The sequence below is a fragment of the Myripristis murdjan genome, chromosome 10 (genome assembly GCF_902150065.1).
Source record: "Myripristis murdjan chromosome 10, fMyrMur1.1, whole genome shotgun sequence".
NCBI classification, from domain to species: Eukaryota; Metazoa; Chordata; class Actinopteri; order Holocentriformes; family Holocentridae; genus Myripristis; species Myripristis murdjan.
The window spans coordinates 5004816-5027416 of NC_043989.1; the positions used below are offsets into that span (position 1 = coordinate 5004816).

The window sequence follows — 22601 nt, forward strand, 5'->3', positions numbered from 1 at the left end:
TCAGGAGCAAAAAAATCAAAAATTGCATTGCTAACAGGTGGAATCAATGCCACATATTGATTATTCCTCATTTGTGAAGAAAAAAACTGGATAAAAAAAAATACATTTAAAATAGTCTTAGCAGATGAGTGTCATTTTGAAGTGTGTTTACAGTGTCTGTTTGGTGCAGGCTTCTTCACACTCCTCGGTGTGAGTACAACTGTCCCATCTGGCATGTTGATCCTCGAGTCAAATCTGCCAGGATCTCGCCTCGCCTGCTGAGGCTCGCCAACCCCAAACTGGACCACCCCGACTTCCAGAGCAACAGGCAGGTAAGTTACTCTAAGAGCTTTTTCACATGCATAGTCTTGAAAAAGTCTTTATGGTCCACTTAAATGGAGCGTCAAAGCTTGTTTAGTGGCGAAAACCTTTGGAAATTTGCATTTTGAACAACAGTAGGTGGCAGCAACACATGGATGCTGCATCTAGTTTTGATCTGTCAGAATGGAAAAATTGGCCCTGTTGTTGCTGATTCTGATTCTGATTCTGCAGAGCTGGCAAGAGATTCATAGAAATTTATGCCCCCACTATCCTCACAGTCCACTAATGTCCCGGTTTGGGTGATTCTTGCATGCCTTTTGGTTCTAAAATTAAGAAATGGTGTTCAGATGGGACTGGTGTTGTAACAGCAGCTTACTAGAAATTTTTTTGACAGCGAGCTCTCTGACATTTTTTTTGTTTGTTTTTTTCATTCTTAAAGTAATTGCTGATTGAAGGCTTCATCTTGACAGACCTAACAGCGCTTCCAATATGACTGAGAAGACAATTCCTCCTCCTGTTTGTCCCGCAGAGTGTGGAGTCCCTCGTCTCCTGCGCCTCCAAATCAGCCGGCAGCTCTCCGCGGCTGGATCAGCTGTCGCTGCCCAAGCTGAGGGAGAGCAACATCTGCTACGAGCTGGGCCGGCCGGAGGAATCGATCTGGACTGTAAGAGCAGCCTTTCCAGAGCTTTTTGTCCGTTTGCCAGAAACACTGTATGTCATTTTCTCATTGGTCAGAATCATTTTGTGCTCTTCCAGTGAAAACTCTTCGGATAAAACCAACTAAATAACAAATATTAAGTATGTCAAGTCGATACCTGTGTCCTTGTGGAGAACGACCTTCCCAAATTCTCACAAACTTCTCACAAACATGAAAACTGTTGACATGCTGACAGTTTGAGATGGACTGCGGTCTTGACATCACTCAGTTAAAGGCAGAATGGTTAAGATTTTCCAAAAAAAAAAAAAAAAATGTATAGACTCATACAAAAATAATCTCTCTCAATCTCATACTTTATTGATCCCTGAGGGGCAAAATGGGTAATTTGCAGTTGCTCAATTCTCACGAGAAGAATTAAATTATAAGAAAATAGAAAGAAATACAAAATATAAAAATATGTGCCTTACAAATTTTTAAAAAAGTATGTGTTGTGTATAAGTTGTATTGCAGGTATGTGCGAAATTATGTGCTTTAAGTCTTTATGAGTGCATTAATGCTACAAGTGTTACACCAATAAATACAGAGATAAGAAACTGAGCATATGTTAAAACGTCTACCAATACACACCATATATACACAGGGATATTACAGTGTTGAATTATTGTCAAGTCCTACAGGTATACACTATTGCACAGTTAAATGGTTAAATAAAGAGTTTAACTGGGACGATGATGAAGATGAAGAGCGAAGCAGCGTTGGCCTGTTTTATCTGTTTTCCTAGAGCAGTGATGGAATGTTTTAGATTTTGGGCGGTCATTTCATTCCATCACGGTCCTAGGAAACAAAAACCTGCTGCTTGTGGTCAGCTTAGCCAGGAAGGACAACTTTGAATGTTGTGTTTACACACCGCAGCTGACAGATCCTACTCACTCTGCCTTTAAGACACTCGGTTGTCAGTTTTCCCAGCTCTTTCAATTGGCCCTGTGCTGCAGACTGTCACACACAATTAATCTTTACAGTAATTAATCTCCCTGCCTATGCTCGCTGCCCAAGTCACTATTTGATACTTCCCCAGATTTTTATTCATCCTGTATTCTTTAGTCTTTTTGTTTTGTAACTGTATTATTGAATATACAGCAAACTACAAGCGTTTAACACATGATTTTGAGCCCTGTGCTTCCTGAGATTGAAGGTATTCTCTGCTGGAACTGAGTCTTTGTGCTGAAAATGCTATCACTGCCAGAGGTTTGTGATGTATGTCTTCTTTTTAAGCCTCTAAAATATTCATCAGGTTTCAAGAGCTGCAAAGAGATCCACAGCGAGTCCTCGTGTTGAAACCCTGGCAGCACCGAAGCAACTTTCCAGGGACTACATCCCTCCACGGGAGCCGGAGTGGAGCAGACGAAGCCTCCCGCCCGCCTGAGCTTCGCCTGACGTCGCGTCCAAGTCAGTGTCCGTCGAGCTCTGAAAAACGGCGACAGACAAAGCTGTCAAACTTTAAAAAAAAAACGGGCAAAATGTTTCGTGAGGAGTTGAGAAACATGTCATCTTGTGTTTGAGAAACTGTGTTTGGCAGGCGAGCGGCGTTGTGAAGCCTGGACTGTCTTTGTCCTTTCCCGGCGAGTGTTTGACAGATGGAGACGGGGAGGAAGTGGCCAAGTCTCGGCTGAAGATTCGGGACTTGCAGTTTGAGCCCAAACCCGCACATTATTTCACACACGGCAAACTCTGAGTGTCAAGTTGTTCTAGTCATAAATCTGTAATAAACGTTGTGTTTTGGTTTGACATGTATTCTTTTACATGTATATATTCTGTGTGTAAGTGCTAGAGCATTATGATGGAAGAATATGATGGCCATTCCCATGCATTTCCATGTGTCTTAAGTTTTGGGTTGAATTACACAGATTTGGATCATTTCTGACCACTCAACAATAAATAAACATGGTCAAAAATCCCCCCAAAATACCACATAAGGACACCAAGACCTTGAGGAACAGCATTGAGAAATTCATGCTTTGATTAGGTGACAAAAACTTTTGACATTTGGAGATTTCTGTGAGTAATTGCATTTTTCGACGACTGGATGATGAGGGTTCTGTCATGGAAATGTGTCAGAAACTCACCCTTATTTTTTTCTACCTGGAAAACCAGACCTCCTCTGAACGGCCTCGCTCTCTAGTTTGTGTCTGTAAAGTTTCATGAGACTGTGATTCTTCTAGAGGTCACTATAGGTCATTTTATACAGTGACATCAAGTTTCAAAAAATGCTCTCACTCTAATGAAATGGCTCCTGTGGGGGCGAACATCATCACACAGGAATCAAATGTGGCTCATTGAATCCACAAGAGTCTCAGCTTTCCAGTCAAAGCCAACTGATGCAGCTCCAAGACTGTTTAGGCCCCAGTCTGCACACACACACCATTTTAAAACAGGCCGCAAGAACACACGTGGACTGCAGGCTTTGTGGCCCAAACTGCATGGGATTAGCAGAAGGTGGGCGCGTCTGCAAAGGGGAGAGAACCCATTTTCATTCAGACTCCTGGAGGTCAGAGTTCAAGGGACCCCGCTGGAGATGACCACGCCAGTTTCTCCCTTGCCAAAATGTAACCGAATTTTGTGATATTTGGCGCACCTGCCATCAGTGTTTGGCATCAATTGATTTCTTGGGTCGTCTAGTTTCATATGATAACAGCATCTTCACTCCAACTTTAACCCAAAATGTTTGCTGGGGCTCTCATGTCATGAAGCTTTGTCTTGGAGCTCCGCCTGACGAAACGTAAAAATGATCTGAACCAGATTTAGTTTCCATGTTTTTAATATATTTGCAGAGAGCACATCAAAGCAAAGTAATTGAACAAGGATAAAAACCCAACTGAGGGAAACAGAAGTCTAACCTCTAACCTCAAGAAGCTGACAAACAAAGACACAAGAATCTGGTAACAGGATCTAAACGCCGACCAAACATGGCGGGCTGGAAAAACCCTGATAGGACAACAAGACGCAAAAAAAAAAAAAAAAAAAATGATGTGAAGTGAAGCTTGAACAAACAAAAACAAGCCCTCATGCAGAAAATGAAACCACACTGACTTTAGAAAACATGGTAACTGTAGCATGTAGTTATGTGGAAGTTGCCTGTTTGCAATTGGGCAAAGCTTTGCTTGGGAATGTGAATGCGAAGCCTCAAATTTGAAAAAGACCCGTGTTTGTATCCACTTTAATTGCTTTCTCTTTTCAAAACTAGCTCCGAAATAAGGTATGCGCCTTATTTCTCTCTCACTGCTGTTTTGGTTGTCTGCTGATATCATTACTGTGAGCATGAAACCTTGAATAGGAGGTTTGGACGGCGATCTAATGACTGGAAGATTGCTGGTTTAAATCCCGAAGCCTGCTGGGAAAATCGGTGCAGGGAGAGTGAATGATAAAGATTCCTCCGGCGTTTTCTTTCCTGAATATCTCCGATATCCTGAAGCTCTCCTCTGAACCTCCCACATGTGTTACTCTCATTTCACAGTCTCTTTTTTTATTTTATAACCATGTGTAAGAATTCTTAAATAACAAGACGTTGTTGCACACTCAAATATTTCCAAGCCCAGTGGTTGTTTTATGGACTATAAACTTCAGCGTAAAACATATAAAGGTGTGTTCTCTCTGTTTCTCACTGGAGTTCAGCCATTTTTCATGTTTGAGACAGATATCATCTTTTAATGAAGTCTAAAAAAGACAAAACCAGCACTATTTCAGCCCGGTGCACATGAGCGTCTGAAGAACTGGGAAGGCCTTTCAGAAGCTGCTCTCTCCGCCTTTTTGAAGGGTCACGCTTTGCTGAAACACCCCGCAATGTGGCCACAGTTTGATTTCCAAAGGGGCGCCGTGGGGCTCGGTTTGAAAATCCACGGTAATCCCACTTACGCTACCGGCACTTGTGACTGAGCGTTACATAAAGAGAGCTCACAGGCGAAGCTTTCAGACACGGAGGCCCCAAGTTGTACTGTAGTTTCATTTGGAGCGTTGCAAGGGGGCGAGTGGCCACGGCGGCCTTCAGAAGAGCGCAGGGAAGGCGGCCCGGCCCAGCCTCAGGCAGACATCAAAGCAGATTGAATCCACGTCCCGCTGCGGAGCTAATCTGGGATTATCTTGCTGCGACTGTGACTTGGGATTGAGGGGTAAAGGCGAGGCGGAGGGTGAAGAGAGGAAAGACGGAGAGCAAGAGCAGATTGACCTTTTAGCTGTAAAAACATTTCTTGGAGGCAGAGTCGCTCTTGGGGCAGAAATAATCTCATTGGTTGAGTTAAACCTCAAAGGGCGGAGTCAAAAACCAAGGAACAGAGTCTTGGCTGTTCACACCATTTTTTTTTCTCCTTTTTATGTGTTTACAAGGAAAATATGGGCGACAAAGTGACACTCAGTTTTGTGGTAAAGTAATATACATGCCACACTTTATAGCTCAAGCCCTAAAGTGCATTAAATTAAAGCAGTAATACCCAAGTTCTGAGGCCTGAGCAGACCTGACTAGACAAGAAATGAGTAAAAAGTCACAAGAAAATGACTTGGAAGTTAGCTGGAAAAAAAAAAAAATAAAAAAAATACAAAAGAAAGAAAATGACCTGAATATTGCCCAAAAGACAGAGAGAGAGAGAAAAAATTATTAGAAAATGATCCCCAGAAAAAGGAGGAAAAATGTCTAGAAAACTACATAATTAGAATTATATAAGAGGGATTTTTTTTCTTTTCAGGTCAGTTTCATGCTTCTGTTTTTGTGTGTGAGTGTTCGTCTGTTTTGAACTATTTTTGTTTTTTGCTATTTTATTAATTTACTTTTTTCCCTTAATTTTTGGATCATTTTCTTGTGATTTTTTTTAATGAATTTTTGAATAACTTCTTGTTGAGTTGCTTATTATTTTCTCTCCATGTTTTTGAAGGACATGAAATGAATCTGCTCAGGTTGTGAAGGGTTAAGCGTTGATTATGTGTGGCGTTTCTGCACCGTACACCCCCCCAAGATCACCTGTCAATCAATCACTGTGGGCGGGACTTGGATCATCTGCTGATTTGAGTTTGACTTTCTGTAGGTGGCGCTCTTTCTGTCTCTGTTCAGCCACGGTGGCTCTCACTGCTGATTTAACCGCAGGTCTTCTTCTTCTTCTTCTGTTTATGTTCAAGAATCCACTGCCTGAGTGAATTTAGAGGTTGTCTTCAGTCCAGAATCAGAATCAGTTGTTCAAATTCACAAAATTAAATTATGAGAATTAGCAAGAAACAAATACTAAATATACAAATATGTGCCTTACAAACTGCAAAGAGTATGTGCATTACGTATAAGTTGTACCAAAGTATGTGCATTAAATCTAAATATGTGCATTAATCCTACAAATTTGCAGCAATGTCTGCACAGTATTCCCTCATTTAAAGAGCCGTGGACTCATGGCCCACGGCGCTGGCTTGTTAAGTTCACCGTCTCATCGCTCGCCGGCCTGATGGTTTCACACTCACTCGGCTCACGTGGTTTGTGCCGACCGCAGGCGCAGCAACCCACAGCCACTTAGCAGAGGAAGCAGGCGATTCAAAACGCTCTCACGTCTTTATCCGGATCTGTCAGATAACACATGACTCAGAGAGCAACACAGGAGCTGATAACATCATCTTCTCATGAGCATTTAAGTGATATTTACCAGTGAAGCTGAATGGATAAAGTGTCCATCATGTGAAAAATAAAAAATAAAGGTGGTTGGTATCATGACAGTAAACCATAGAGCTTCATATTGTAGTTATGGTCCATCTTATAACATTCAGCTTTGTGTTTTTGAGAATACACTTGTCTGTGTGTTTGAAATGGTGATGCATTTCAGGTGCGTGGCAGAGCTGGTACTTTATTTTCCATCTGCCTTGTGCTCAACTTGCAAACAAGCGAGTCAGGGTGGAGTTAACAGGAAATGAAGGAGAAAAGCCTCTGGTAAATATTCACTGTCAGTCATGCAGATCAGTGAGAAACTGGCAGCTGCTGTTGAGTGTGAGGGCGGTGTGGTTTTGTACCAGTCAGACTGCCTGGATGTCACACACTGCAAACTCCATGCTTAATTAATTAAGCAACGTTTTATGTAAGATGGTGTTAAAGTGTAAGAAGAACATCCAGATGGGTTTACCTCAGTTTTTGTTTGGTTTCTCTGACACAGAATGACAGGAAAAAAAAAAACGAAAAAGCACAACTGGCTTACACAACTTTGATGATTGTATTGATGCTGTCGGGTGAAAACTTCATTTTGCACCAACTGGTGGATGTTTCAGGAGCTAAAAATGATGGCCTTGTGTTTTCATTCATTTTACCATCATGTGTTTCACAGTTTATCCCGCAGGGTTTCATAAGACCAAGGATGGCAGGATTTCTCAGCTAATAAAGGAGTGAAACGAGTGGAGGATTTGTGAAGAAATGGGACCGAGTTGATGCAGGCTACCTTATGTGGCTGTGACAAATTGCAGCCAAAATTAGACCGGCATAGTCAATGATTTTCTATTTAAGCTTTATAGTCTTATTCTGGCCTGCTTTCAGCATCAGTTTCATCCAACTAGATTCATTTCTGAGTAGTGTGATGGGAAAATGTTCCTGTTCTTGTAGTTTTTATAGGTACTCTATTTATTATTTTTATCTGTATCAGTTTTATTGTTATTTCACTGATTGTTTCATAATATTCTACATTTTATTTTGTTTTTATATTGTTTTTATATTTTATTCAGTATCTTATTCTTGAGTTTTTTTTTTTTATTATTATTGCTGTATTTTATTATTGTTTTAAATCTTTTTATCACTCTTTTGTCTGATTATTATTATTGTTTTTAAAATTCTTGATCTTTTATTTTTTACCTAACCATATTTTATGAGTGTGCATTGGTCTCCAAGTCCTTTACTTCTTATTTTATGTTTATTTGTCAATCAAGGTGTAAAGCACTTTGAATGTCATGTATTTGTTTGAAAGGTGCTATATAAATAAAGTTTGATTGATTGATTGATTGTTTAAGTGGATGATGTGTACAGTAAGTGCTATATAAATTATATTTTCGTTATATTTATTGCATAAATAGCACATTGTTAACACTGTGAGCTTGTTGGATTTGAGAAACAAAAGCATTAAAGTCTGTTTCCCTACAAAGTGAACTAAAGCTCCACTGAGGCTGACAGAGAAATTTATAGATTGTATTTGCTTATCTATATGTTTATGATTTCTTAATATGTGAGACTGGCTGACTACCTAAGACTACCTACAAAAAAGACATCAAAATGACAAACTGAAACAGGTGAAGTCGGCACCAAACAGGAGGGAAAAATTGTGCAATTACAAGTAAAATACAAAAAATGAGATGTAAAATATTCCAGCGATGTAGAGTTTAGATCAGTGTTTCACAGAGAGGAAGTCAAAAGACAGCGAGGTTTGATATCAGCTGCAAACCGAGCCGGGCCGCCTCTGAATGACAGATTCCTCGCAGCCCCGCCGACTCCTCTTAGCAACAGACAAAACCAGCCTCCATTCAAATTCTGCGCACACTCCCATGAGCCCTTATGGCGAGCCATCAAACACTCAAATCAGCTTTTCATTGGAGTGAGCTGGAGACAGGCAGTAAGACAGCCAGCCAGGGATGCTGTGCTGCCTGTTTGACATGCTGCATCTCTTCTCAGGCTCTTCTCAGGCTCTGTGACCTTTGACCCTTGACCTCAAATATCAGCTAAATAGCTAAAAAATATAGAACTGCCAGATGGCTTGTGGAGGGAAAAATGCTCTAGATGTGTTTTCCAGAACATAAATGAGATGAACCAGGTTGATGCCGGCAAAGCTTTGACCTCTTTGACCTCTTTGCAGCACGCGCAGCTGACCCCTGTTCAAACCCAATGGACTTTATTTTAAATCCTTCTCCAAGACCCCGTGGTGGTTTGAGGTGCAAAATGATGAACAAGGCACAGATTTCCACTTGGTGTAATGATGCAGCTGTAAAAATGTCAAAAATGCCATTTCACCCAGGTGTTTGTGTCATGTGGCCTCAGTGAAAGTTGGAATGACGAGCAGATGCAAATTATGTGTGACGTCATTGTACAATATGAAGAATGCTTTTTGTTGTTTTGAAACTATTTAAAGGAAAACTCTCTTTTTCCGACTTACCCAGACCAAGACAAGATGTTCGACACCATTTCCACCTCTGTACGTCCAGTGGTTCAGTTCCTACGGGTAGCATTCCGTGTTAGCTTAGCATAAAGACTTGAAGTCAATGGGAGTCGTTAGCCTAGCTCTGTCAAAGAGAAAAAATAAATCTCACAGCGACTCCAAAGACATGTATTTCAAATCCACATGACCCTTGGTGTAAATAAGACAGCTTCAGAGTTGCTGTAAGGTTTATTTTTTCACTTTGATGGAGGCAGGCTAACAACTCCCATAGACTTCAAGTCTTTATGCTAAGCTAACACAAAATGCTATCCATAGGAACTGAACCGCTGGACGTCCAGAGGTGAAAATGGTGTCCAACATCTGGTCTCAGTCTGGGGAAGTCGGGTAAAGAGTACGTTACCCAAAACGTTGTAGTATTCCTTTAAGGAGGATTTAAGGGGAAAATCAGAGTTCAGGAGCTAAAGGGGTGTTGGATGCTCTCTTTATCGACCTCTGTTGGCAACAAGCAGGAATTACAACAACACTGACAAAACCCTTCTCCTCTTCACAGCCGATATGCCTCAATGCAAAACACCAGAATAATCATGTTGCTTTGTCACCTGCTGTTTAGGTTTGGAAACGAGGCTTTGTGGCTGAAATGCCCGCAGGAGGAAATGGGCTGCTGAAACAATGATGTGTGGGGAGTTTTTGTTCCACTATAATATAAAGGACAGAAAAAAGCTTGAAAGCCATTAATCTCAGAAGACATTGATGTAATTATCGAGTCATTACTTCTGATCAATAACCCATCAATCAGCCCCCACAGGTATATTATCATGAGTAAAAAAATGAATATATATATTGATCTGGAAACAGAAATCCATGAAACACGTGGAAAATAACACCCATGAAGTGATTTACTGGATTAAGCGATCCAAACTGAGATTAAATGGTGTGATTCACCCAACGACTTGGAGTCTGGAATATAATCTTTGTTTTCTTCAGGGGCTTCAGTAACCCCGTGTGTGTGTGTGAGTGTGTGTGTGTGTGTGTGTGAGTGTGTGTGTGTGCTCGCCCTCCCACTCTAAATAAATATAGTTGTTTTGCTTTAGTGGGTGTGACTTTTTCACACTCAGCTGAACAGAGGAAAATAACCCCAGGCACAGGAAATAGAAACCACTGTGTGTGCTGTGTGTGTGTGTGTGTGTGTGTGTGTGTGTGTGTGTGTGTGTTCTGGTATTTCTGCATTTAATGTGGATCAAATGTCCTCATTGGGACAAAAAGATGAAGAGATCCCCCCCACACACACTGAGGAGATTATGCCTCTCTTCACTTTGAGTTAGGGTTAGGATTACAATCAGGATTAAAGCTGCAAGCAGCGTTGGACGGGCCCTCGCCCCCCCGTGCACGTCGGGGACAGCGTGCGTGTCGAAGTGCAGATAATTCGTCCGTTTGTGCCATTTTTAAGGGTTTTTTTCAGTGCTTTTATTTTGAAAGAGTTTGGGCTTTTATTTTGAAAGGCCACGGAAGTCCTGGTGTGTGACCGACACACACACAATGCCAACAAAAACCCACTGGTAGTACATTCGCTGCTGGTGCCCCTCTGGCCACTAGCAGCGCCCCTCCAGCAGATGGCGCCCTTAGCATGTCCTAGTGTGTGACTGACTTGAGTAGTGGCAGCTGTGGCATGATCACACCAAAATGCAGGCAGACAGAGAAATCCTCATTCAATCCAGTGGAGAAATCCAGAAAACCCACCCCTGTTTGAGGTGTCACAGCTCGGTCACCGTTTGAGTGACACACTTGATTCAAAGCTTAATCGAGTCATGAGACTCGGATCTAAAAATCTCCCATTTACATGATTTTGCTATCTTTTACCGTTTTTGAGTTATGGCAGTTTTAGTTTGAGAGTGTTTTCTGCTCCCTCTGAGCTCTTACAATGGGTGTGTATTGCGCATTCCTGAGGCAGCTAGAGTGAGTCACATGTCCAGGCAGAGTGCAGAGCAGAGCACACCAGAGTCCAAAATGTTTGAAAACTCTTCACAGCTCCCACAAACTTGGTCCAATCCACATCAAAACTACATATTTTTGTAGGAATTTTTGTCCTCTTTCCATCTGCATAGTTTTCAAAGCCGTCAGACTTTTACTTTAGACTCCAGGGGCTTAATTAGTGCCAAAAGTCAGCCTGTTCACACCAAACTCCATGGGAAAAAATGAGGTTTTGGCTCTGGCCACTCCGACTTGGAGGGCTTATAAAATCCAAACGATTCGAATTAATAACAAGTCTTTAGCAACTTTTGTTCAGCACTCTGTCCTCTGTCATCTGTTAAATTTTCAAGCCGCTGACATTTACGCCCTGGGAGGAGAAAGATTTTGTTCAAAGCGGAATTTTGGGTGTGAACGTGAACATTCCAATGCAAATTGCGGACTTCCTGTTGGTTTTAGAGGGGGGGGTGTCAGCACGTGATTTGTAGGGCTTGATGAGACCTACATTTCGGCGTTGGTTTGGTGTTTGTATCACATTCCTGTGGCCCGCAGCGGCTGCCTTTGTGTGCGTAGGTGGCGCTACCGAGCCCATTTCTGCACTTAGGGGGTCCGTTTGTCCATTTTATCAAATTTTTCACCAGACCTGGCCTGCGTGCCGAATTTGGTGAGTTTTTGAGCATGTTTAGGGGGTCAAATTAAGGCCTAATGACACGAGATAATAATAAGAAGAAGAAAAAAAAAAAAACGAAGCAATAACAATAGGGCTTCGCACTGTTCCAGTGCTCGGGCCCTAATTATAGGGAATTAATGCTGACAATGAAGAACCTTGTAATAATTGTTTTTCCTGCATGTGTGTGTGTGTGTGTGTGTCCATGCAGCATATGCCAAAGCACACATTCTGTCACAACACCCCGTAAAAGCTTTTTTTTTTTACGAGCGCTGGAGCTACCTGTCGGGCCTCGGCTGGTTTCTGTCGAGCTCGTCGTGCCGACAGTTCCCACGATCCGAGAGTTTTCACTTCAGGCAGTTTGGCAGGAAACCTCATCCCCTCTCTCTCTCTCTCTCTCCCCCTCTCTCTTCCCCTCTCTCTCTCTCTATCTGTTTCTTCATTCTCTTACACTGGGAGTTCAGGATTTCTCTTCTGTGTCGCGTAAAATGAGAAACGGAGCAACTCTATCCATTCCACCTGGCTTTTCTCAGCCTGTGTGTGGAGCTTCGGGACTCATTTTAGTCCTCTCCAATGCAAATTATGCAAACAGAAAAAATAAGACGAGGAAGAAGAAGAAGAGTATAAGCACATGCACAGTGAGAATTCAGTTTCAGCTCCGAGTCATCTCTTCTTTTCCGCTTTATCAAACTGAGCGTGTCGTCTCAGACAGTAACCGGGATGTTCCGTTAACACATTAAACAGGACGCTCTGCAGTCACGCGGTATACGCTGATTATTACACGAATCCATGCAAACTGGGTTGTGTAAAAGCCTTCCTGCAGCAGCGGTGTGCATGTAGGTGCACCCAGACACATCATAAAGCAGGCGGCTGCACTAGGAAGTGAACCAGCGTTATAGTGTTTTAGTGTTTTCTGCAACCAGACACACGCCTGGCTGAACAAATGTGAAGAAAAACATCTGATGTCGTGCCAGTGCTGACGAAAGGCCCCTCGTGATCGCTTCGGATCACGCTGGCTCCAAAGCAACGTTGAGAAAAACAAGCAAAGGTTAAAGAAAAGAAAAGAAAAAAATAATAAATAAAGTGACATTAGGAAGCTGAGATTGCAGGGGGGGGAAATGTTAACCAGTTTTCTCTCATTCTTTTTAATCTGTTTCTTAAAAACATCCTTCCGGTGCTCTCACACTCAGACGTCGATTTTAGACCTTCGACGTTCAACGAGATTTTTGTCGCCTCGTACAAAGCGTTTCATGCCCTACTGCTGCAAGGCATTCTGGTCCATCTGCTGCTCCTGTGATGCTGAAATTGTCGCTGAGCGTCGTTGATAAAATGGTGAATGTAAAGAGACGGCCTCGCTCTTTGGCTGTGAGGGACCGACACCACAACACGATGCTTACCGATGATTTAGATCATTGGAATATTTTCTGCTATCAGGCTCCATTATAGCGACTGGAAACCAGAAATTCAAGGTGCATCCCCAGCAGGTGTTGATTTCCAACATGTGTTTTACTGTGGAGCTTTTGCTATAGAGTGGTGAAGTCCCGCCCACCCACTTCCGGTACATGGGTCCTCAAAAGCAAAAAATTATGAATGCGATCCAATGGGTTGATAAAAATTATTTTCTGGTCCCGTTTGAATTGTGCCATGGATTTCACATATGTTGTTTGTGATATTTAAAGATAATTTTTCACGGAAAGAAGACTACAATTTAGCGCGAAGAATATTAATAATGTTAGGTTTTGTGTGAGCCCGCTTTGCGAACTACAACTCTTCGCTGCTCTCGGTGTGAATGATATACGTCACCACCCGCACTGGAAGCCTACAACAGACAGGGCGATTTCTCTGCTCCGCGCTGAGTTTTTGAGGTTCTGAGTTTTTCCGCCCGGCGGCGGGGTCCGCTCGCCCTCCCGCCCGGCCCGGCGCTCCATCGGCCTTCGGAGACGCGGACAATCGGGAACAAAACACACCGGCATCTTGACTTGAATCTGGATGGAGGGAAACGGCGATGACGTGACGTCACATACGCGACACAGAATGTAGTCTCTCTAATTGTGTTTTCTCAACAGCATTTAACTGAACAATGGCGCAATAAACGGTCAAACTCTTGACATGAAAATTTGTTATTTAATCCTATAAACATTTGTGTAATCCATGGCATAACGACGGGGGGACCAGAAAATAATTATTTTCTGTCCATTGAACACCATTCATTTTTTTCGCTCCGAAAGGTCCCATGGGGGCCCACCGGAAGGGGCGGGACTTCACCACTCTATTGTCCCTTTATTTATTTATTTATTTATTTTTTTTTGTTGTTGTTGTTGAGGATCATGATGCAACTGGCTGGCGTGTCCACAGTTGGACGTCCCTTTAAAGCGCACAGTCAAAGGAAAAGAGGACAATGAAATGACATCACCTGCCATTTGTTAAAGCCATGATGCTGTTCAGCTTGTTCAGCTCACCCCCTCCCTCCCTCCCTCCCTCCCTCCCTCACCCCCTCCCTCCCCCCCCTCCCTCCCCTCCTGTTGGAAACGTCCCAGTGAACCTGGAAGTCTCTGGACGGCGGCGGCCGATTCCAGCGGCATCCATTGTCCCATGAAGCGTTTCCTTGCCTCTTTTCTAGTCCCCCTGAAAAGCTCCATGTCAAACTCCGCTCCCTGCTGACGGACACATACACAAACACAGCCTGAAAACAAAAGCAGACTGTCCCCAAACCCCCCCCAGTACCACACACACACACACACACTCACACACGCACCCTCTCTACACTCCGCCCAAACTCTTCCCACCATTGTAACCCGGCTTCCTCCTCGAGTTCGGACCCCGATCTCTCCCACGAGGACGCCACCTCAAAGCACACACCGCCGCACTCGTTTTTTTTTTTTTTTTTCTTAGAATAACAATAATAATATGTTTATTTTTGTAAACATGGCGGTTATATTGGCAACAACACACAATCTCTTCACATTCCGTAAGTTAAAATAGCTTCAGAGATACAAAAGAGAAGGACTGAGGGGGTCTGAGGGAGAAGAGAGGGAGAGGGAGAGGGAGAGGTGGAGGTGGGGGGTGGATGGGAGGGCTGGAGGGGGGGGCAGTGAGAGGTCTTCAGGCCGCACACACTGCAGTCAGAGGTTTTCTTTCGTCCGTCCGTCACTCAGTCTTTCACCGAGCCAAGTTCAGCTGGAAGACCCTCCGCTTGCCTCCACTGTGCGTTGCGTAGCCTGAACCATTTCTGAAAGACACACACACACACACACACACACACACACACACAGAGAGAGAGAGAGAGAAAACCCCCATGAGGGAGGTGTTACAAACAGGCAGTATTACAGCTATTGTTCAGCGACAAAGTATTCAGCTCCTCTGGTACAAAGAGCAGCCGAGCCTGAAACACGAGCGCGGTGAGCTAACCGGCCCGGCTGACACAACACAGCCCCGACAGCAATATGCCTGAGAAATGACACAGGTGGGGCTCGTGTATTGTCAGAGCTCATTTGACCAAAACACTGAGGGCAGGCCTCCCCAAACACACTGATATCAGCTTAACACTACGTTTACATCATGCATCCAATAAAATATTACCCATATGACACTTGATAGCGCAATACAGCTGATTCTACAAAGCTGCACTTCCTATAATAATCCTGTTTACATGCAACTTGAACTTGAAAGTGGATTATGCCGAGCGCCGATTGATCTGAGGACCCGAAAACATGGAATATGCACATAATCTGGAGTCAATCTGACGAGGAGAACCATGCGGTCTCAATCATCAAATTACACGCTGATTCCACGTTTGTGGTCAGTTCAGTCTCAACGGTCCTGGGCAATTCTGCGTCGTGCACCTTTAAAGACAAGCAGTGAACGTCTGTTGTAACTTTTGCAACACAAAATTTTATGCAGTGATCAGAAAAGTCCACAAAGATCCTGTTTCCTCTCCCACATTATGTGACAATAGAGCTAATGAAGCAACTTTGGTGATTTTTAAATAAGAAAAACAATACATTTTTGTTTTTTGTTTTTTAAACCAATAACTTTGATCACAGAAGAAAATCTCCTGAAATAAGCCGGCAGCTGAACCCAGGTCTTTGGGTGTTTTCTATTGCATGCTGTTTTAATGTTTAATCTATTACCTGCTTCTAATTCTGGTGGTGACACAATGTTTGGACTGTTTTCATTGCCTATGTACAGTATGTATAGTTGCCTATGTATAGTTACCAGACCAGGTCTCCTTTCCTTCTAAATCTCAGTGAAACTTTTTTTTGGCTCTCAGTCATCCAGGTCTGGACTTTCTGCGTAATCTTGAAATTGTTTTCCCACTCATCCGAGAAGGAAGCTTCTTGGATGAATAACAAAATGTCTAAGATTGCATATCAATTCCAGGTGCCTTGATTTATTACTTGTAGTTTTAGTTCATTAAATTCAAAAACGACTCCCGTAACAGCAGAAAAAAACACTTTTGCATTTTCAGACAGCATTGCTCATGTAAAATCTGACAATGCAAAGGGGATTCATGTCCGTAGAATAAGAGCGCTGTGCATTTGTGACTGAGATTCTGCTTCCTTCAGCTGCACGATCACACTAACTCAATCAGGGGAAGATGCCTTGCAAGCGTTACATTACAAGCACATTTCTGTGCGCATGTGAACGTGCTCGCTGGCTCACAGTGGAGCTGACCCTCCCACGGTTAAGTCGAGTCAGTGAAACCAGAAAAATGAGCCTGTTTCCATTCAGTTTCATGGAGAATGCTGGCATTGAGCAGGCCCGCGTCTCCACACTTCATTCCCCTGCACAAGCTGTCGGCGCTCTGACCGAACGCTGAGCAGACGACGAGGCGCGCTGAATGCCTCCACACACGCCCGTCACACTGTCAGCCATTGTTTAGCGGCCCAGGTTGTCAAGGGATCCACAACAAGGCTGACATCACCTCGATAACAGCGCGGGAGTGTGGGACGCGCAGGCTCAAGGACGCAGCCAAAACCGCCGGCCTCTCGACACGACGGCCTGGCTCGCGGCTCCAGCAACGTGCCTGGCAGGAGAAATGGTTTCCACATTTTGCATTTTGAAAACACATGACATTCCCATTTGGAGCCGCCCGCGCTCGCAGACGGGATTAATTCAAGAAACGTCCTCTGAACGCTGCAGCTCACACTAACTTGTCTCCATTTTTGTGCTCAGTATTTTTGCATTTTGTCTTTAAAATGGTTTATTTCCACAGTGAACTACAATGAGAGCAAAAGTTCTCAGATGGCAAGAAAACATTAAAGAACAGGAGCAAGTGAGCAGCCCGAGTAATTTGCAAACAAAACTTTCAATCTGAATTTTTCCAATGTTGAAGCTTTAAATTCAGTGTTTTGCTATTTTCTGGGCTGCACAGTTGCCTTGGATTTGTTTTGAATTAACAGTGCAGTTCAATCAGTTTTGGGGGGGAAAAATACCCAAAGTTCATCAGTAAATGTCTCTGAATCCCACAGAATTCAGTCTTTAACAGTTTCATCTTGACAAAGTGCCGTCATTTTTTCTTATTCTCCGCGAGGAAATGGTTTCGTACAGTAGGTGTCACTTTTGTCAAATGGTTATTTTGGAATTAAACTCTTGTTTCATGCACTTTACGACTCTCCTGCTTCAATCTTTAATTCTACACTTCTCTGAATGCCTTACAAAAGCATCTTATACACAAACCTCTTATGAACAGTACTAGCAGTGACATTAATGCCAATGGACAGTGCAGCGGAGCTTGATTCATTTTCTTCTTCTGAGTTACACTGGATTACATAACAAGATCCTTCTGACTCTGTCACTGAGGCAGTGACGCTGCAGCAGTCACAGAAAAGGTCCGTGAAAGAAGTCCAAACACGCCAGAAGCCCGCTGTAAATGTTATTAATTTGAAACAGGGAGTGGCTCGCAGGGTGTGGCTGTTAGTTTAAACCTCTCAAACAAGAGCTTTGTTCACGGATCCAAACACTGAGAGGAGGCGGCTGCGAAAGAAAGAAACCAAGACAGGAAAAAAGAAAAAAAAAACATCAGCTGGAAATGAAGTCAGCTCTTTTGATGAGGGGCCAAGACCTTTAGGTCGGCTTCTCCCACCTTTGTGTTGGGAGAATGGAAATGCTCCATCACCAACAGCACAGAGAAGACTGAAGGCTGAATTAAAATGGGTGGAGCCGAGGAGTTTGTTTTTATATAACGGACATCACACTGAAGCTTGGGCTGGACAATAACTAAACATGATCAATTATCATCCTCAGAAGAATAACAGTCTTTTGAAATTATATTGAGTTATCATCTAAACAAATGCTACTGATAATCTCCTAAAAATGAGAACTCAAACAAATTAGGGATTATTTCTTGAACGCTGAACATTTTGAACATTTGAATATTATTTGAACATTGCAGTTTATATGACCATGCATTTCACTCTGATCAGTCAGATTGCTTAACATGGGATTTTACAATTTTAGAACGCATTTTTGTATAATCATGATAATTTCTCCCATATTCTCTCTTAAGGGTAAGGGAAGCACAACCATTATGAGGACTTTCTCTTAGCCATTCATGTTTGTCATTTAGCTGCCATGTGCTCAGATAAACAGTAGAAATCTCACTAAAACTCCAGTGTGTGACAAACAGTTTGGCTGCATTTCCATCTGACATCTGTCTCCTCAGTGTTTGAGGTGCAGAGAGAAGTTTCTCACGGCGGTGTGAGGAGGCAGACACCACCCGATCAGCGAGCGGCAGATCAGGCCTGGGCTGCAAAGGGTTAAAAATCCAGATTTTTATGGTGCCTCTGCAGATCTGCAGCCCTCAGAAATCTGGCAGAGCCGGTTTGCAAGAGGCAGGGAGGAGGAAGCAGTGACAGTGGCCACATGTCTGAGATGACAGCGCTGTCGACGGGCACTTTGTTTGTTCTGTAAAGGCAAATCATGTAAAGAGCAGATGGAGGAAGGAGCGAGCGCCATCTCTCTCTCTCTCTCTCAGAAATTTGCCTATTAGATGAACTCGTTCTCTTGATATGACGTCAACTCAAACGACAGAATTTACATGAGTGCCCTGAGGGGTTCTGCAACTCTTACAGCTTAAACAAATGATCTTCCTGTTTGGCTGCCAAACCCTGACCGGGATCAACTAGTAGACACTTTTTATTCACAATTCATAAAAGGTGACATTTACTCTTACATAATGGCTGCTGGCATTGAAATAAAACAGGTTTACGTACTCCAAATGAGGACTTTTCCTTATGGGAGAAGCTTGTTCGATGATGTAGTCAGTTTTATTTGGGAATACTGAGCAGTGAACATCAGGTTATGTGTTTTCCAACATGGAAAATACGTGCTTTGGAATAAAATCTGTGCATTTTTTTTGGACTATCAGTGGAATGCTACAGGAGTTGCCTGCATAACTTGAGTGTACTTTCAAAATCTTGGTTATCGGTGCTCTGAAACTTCACATCTGGCGCCTCACTCTCTGATTTGATTGTGTTCTTTACATTCGGGAGCTGCTGGGAGTGTGCGCGTAGGAGTGATAAACTATATATTTAAATATTTAATGCATACATGTCTGACTTTATCACATAAATTAATATGTTTTGCTCTTCTCTAATTGTTACAAGCTTTTTCATTTGCTGTTTGAAATACAGGCCGCTCTTTCCTGCTGCTGAGGGAGCAATGAGACTCAGGTGCAGTGCAGAAACACCACGGTGATGATCAGCGCTTAGCAACAAAGATGGACAAAAACACAAAGGGGAAAATAAAAAGACCTCACAGATTCCAACTTTAATGTCTAAGGAAACATGACGTCATCAGCTAAAACAAACCTCCCGGCTCTGCTGATAATCACTCGGACCAAAACATGAGCTCATATCTCGCCATCACCCTCAGCAGTCACACACCGTCCACAAACTTGTTCCATTCATTGTCAATGGGGCGGATCTGGGCTCCGGCTCTTTGATGACATCAGAGATTAAAGTCTCTTGTTTCAAGCTTACAGGGAAAGATTTGTTCCTGTTGAGTAAAATCACAGGAAAACACTGCAAATTCCATTGTTTCCACCTCTTTATTTTTCCTCAGAGGTCACCTGATGACCTCGCTCCCAGTGATACTGAGAGTCCTGTGATATAAATTTTACAGAAATCATTCAGAGAAGGTTATGAATACACATAAACCTTTGAAATCTGATAGCCGATGAGTTTTTTTTTTTTTTTTTTTTTTTTATAGATAAGCTGTCACAGTGTCATGGTGTTGTTTTGGGGGCAGAGTGTCTTGCTCAATAAAGCACACAGGGTGCAGACAGACAGGAGTCTCGCTTCACTTATAAATGAAAATGAATGATAAATATATCACAGCACAACTATAAGTAGGAATATCTGTAATATCATAGGGTGAAAAACATACCTGAAGCACAGTTTGGCTACAGACTACCACACAGAGCCCTGTGGTAATATTAACAGATTACAGTGGTACCACAGCGGGAAAAAAGCACACTAAGGTCACTATAAACTCACTTTGGAGTGCCATAGACATGCTGTAAAGCCCTTTTGAAATATTATTGTGACACCATAAGAGATAAAAACCCCACAAGTAAGTGCGCCAAAGGTCACTGTGAGCTCACTGGAGGATACTGCAGGCACATTATAAGTCCCTGAAGGAGCGTTACAGAGGAGAGGAAGCCCGGTTCAAACGAGCCATTATTTCTAGAAATGCTGCATAGTATTTGCTCAGTGGTGCGCGTCTAAAAGGGGAGAAAAACATGCTGGAGAAGCGCCTGGTAGTTTTTCTGCAGCGCGCAAAACTGAAAAATCCGGAGCTTTCCAGAGATCGTGAACTCGGCGTTTGGTCGTGTGGATAATAGCTGATTTCTGACTGTCTCATCAAAAACTGCCCTCAAACTTCAAGTAATAACACAAATTAATGCTGAATTCACTGCCAGATCTCGATGTTCAGACTCTTAACACCCATTAGGAAAGTAAACTGTAACTTCCTGATGATACATGATCAAAACTAACATTGCAGCACAAAAATCGCACAAATTAAGAAATAACGATCAATAAACAATTTCAGTGTCAGAACAGCATTAATTTGTGTTTCTTCCCTTAAAACATATCATCATGTTACCATAACCAGGCTGCAAGTTCTTTCTATATGATATAAACACTAAATTTAATATAATACAGATTTATGTCAGTCTAAATGGTGATTAACTTTCTCTCGCATATAAAAAAGTGGCCTGTTGGTGGGGTTTCCCTCTGTAACATCCCTGTTCATGCACAGTTTAATAAAGACACAGTGTATTAAGCGAGCAATATTATGTAATACTCACTTGTGTTTCCTCCTCTGACAGTCCGCACTCCGCGGCGATCAACGAGAGCGTCCCCACATCCGGATGCTTACTGATTCTCCTGAAATTCTGCTCCAGCACTTTAACCTGGTCCGCCGCTAACTTCATACTCTCCATCCCTTGAGAGGCCATTTTTCTTCCCTGCTCCTCCTCGCCAGTCTCTCTGGGACTTTGAAAAACAGAAACTGCAAAGCGTCCTGCTTCGGTCCTGCTCCGGACTGGATATTCCCAACAAGGAGTGATGTGCGCCAAGACGCGCAGGACGCACTGGTGCGCAGAGGCTCCGCAGCGAGCAGCGGCTGGTCGGACTCCACTGACAGCTCGGTGGGAGTGAAGTGGAGGCGGTGTGTGTGTGTGTGGAGGCTTTACTACTGTCAACAGTGGCACGTCAGGAGGCCAGTCCCACCAGCAGAGCCCTCCCCTAAACACAGCTGGAGCAATAAACAGTAACCCTATAGCGCGCTTTAGACGGGCACTATACAAATATCTCAGCCCTTTTAGGAATATTATAGCACAACTATTGAAAAACCACAGGAAGTCAGCGTGAATTCCTGATTGAGCACCACATTAAACACATTAGAAGTATTTATGTGGATATTATAGGGCTGTTGTAGGCGGTAAGAGGAAAAAAAGGGTTTCTATAAACTCACAACTGATTTCTACAAAGTCACAACGAACCCTAAAGGAAATTAAATCAATATTCTACTGATAGTAACACTATGACATAAAATAGCCTTGCTGTGATATTTTCATATTATCCCCCATTGGTCTTATACATTCTAAAAGGATAAGACACAACATCACAACAAACTATGGGAACAGTACAAGCGGTAATACAGGAATACAATAATAATGTGATTGAAGCTTTTAAAAATATATATTTACAGGCAACAGGACTATTATGAGTATATTAAAATTCTGTCACAGAAGTTTAAAAAAAAAAATGGCATAAAAGTAAAATAAATGCACTTCAAACTCATGGCTCAGGCACCTGTAGGCACTGCAAGACTTATCGATTTATTATGGCATATGGGCCTATAAGGTCACAATAAACTCAAAATACTACAGAACTACTTAAAAGGGATTTAAAGTACTGCAGACACACTTTAAGTCCTCTTGAGTTGTAGGCATAGTGATACCGTAGATGATAAAATAAATAGTACAAAGTACAAAAAGTCACTACAAACATTGCTTAGAGCTACTGGTACTGTAGGAATATTATAGTGATTTATTGTTGTTGTTTTTTTTGTTTTTTTTTTCTCAGATTAGTAAGGGTCACTGATTGGAACAGAAGGGAATTAATGAAATAAAGGGAAAACCTCCAACAGGGCACACTGATTTCTGTTTATTCTGCCATTTTACCTGGTGACTTCAGGAAAGCACAGCGTCCAGGGGTTCAAGCGGCACCTTTAGACTGCCTGACAACCGAGATAACACACTCTATTTAAGTCGTAACACCCCTCCCTCCCACACACACACACACACACACACTCCCTAGAAACGTTGCTCCTTGTGGTGGATGTTATTATGCAG

General features: G+C 42.7%; 1 protein-coding gene and 1 long non-coding RNA gene across 2 annotated transcripts; one reads left to right on the forward strand and one right to left on the reverse strand.

Annotated features, from left to right (window-relative positions):
• The first annotated feature begins 836 nt into the window (after positions 1 to 836).
• On the forward strand, positions 837 to 2743 carry LOC115366804 (uncharacterized). Its single transcript, XR_003928866.1, has 2 exons — positions 837 to 964; positions 2250 to 2743. It is a non-coding gene; the product is annotated as an uncharacterized LOC115366804 (long non-coding RNA).
• Positions 2744 to 14607: 11864 nt separating this feature from the next.
• hopx (HOP homeobox) lies at positions 14608 to 21408 on the reverse strand. The gene is made up of 2 exons (XM_030062111.1): positions 21051 to 21408; positions 14608 to 14966 (listed from the first exon to the last, which is right to left on the reverse strand). The coding sequence occupies exons 1-2, from the start codon at positions 21198 to 21200 to the stop codon at positions 14889 to 14891; spliced, it is 228 nt and encodes a 75-aa protein (XP_029917971.1). The 5' UTR covers positions 21201 to 21408; the 3' UTR covers positions 14608 to 14888.
• Positions 21409 to 22601: the final 1193 nt, after the last annotated feature.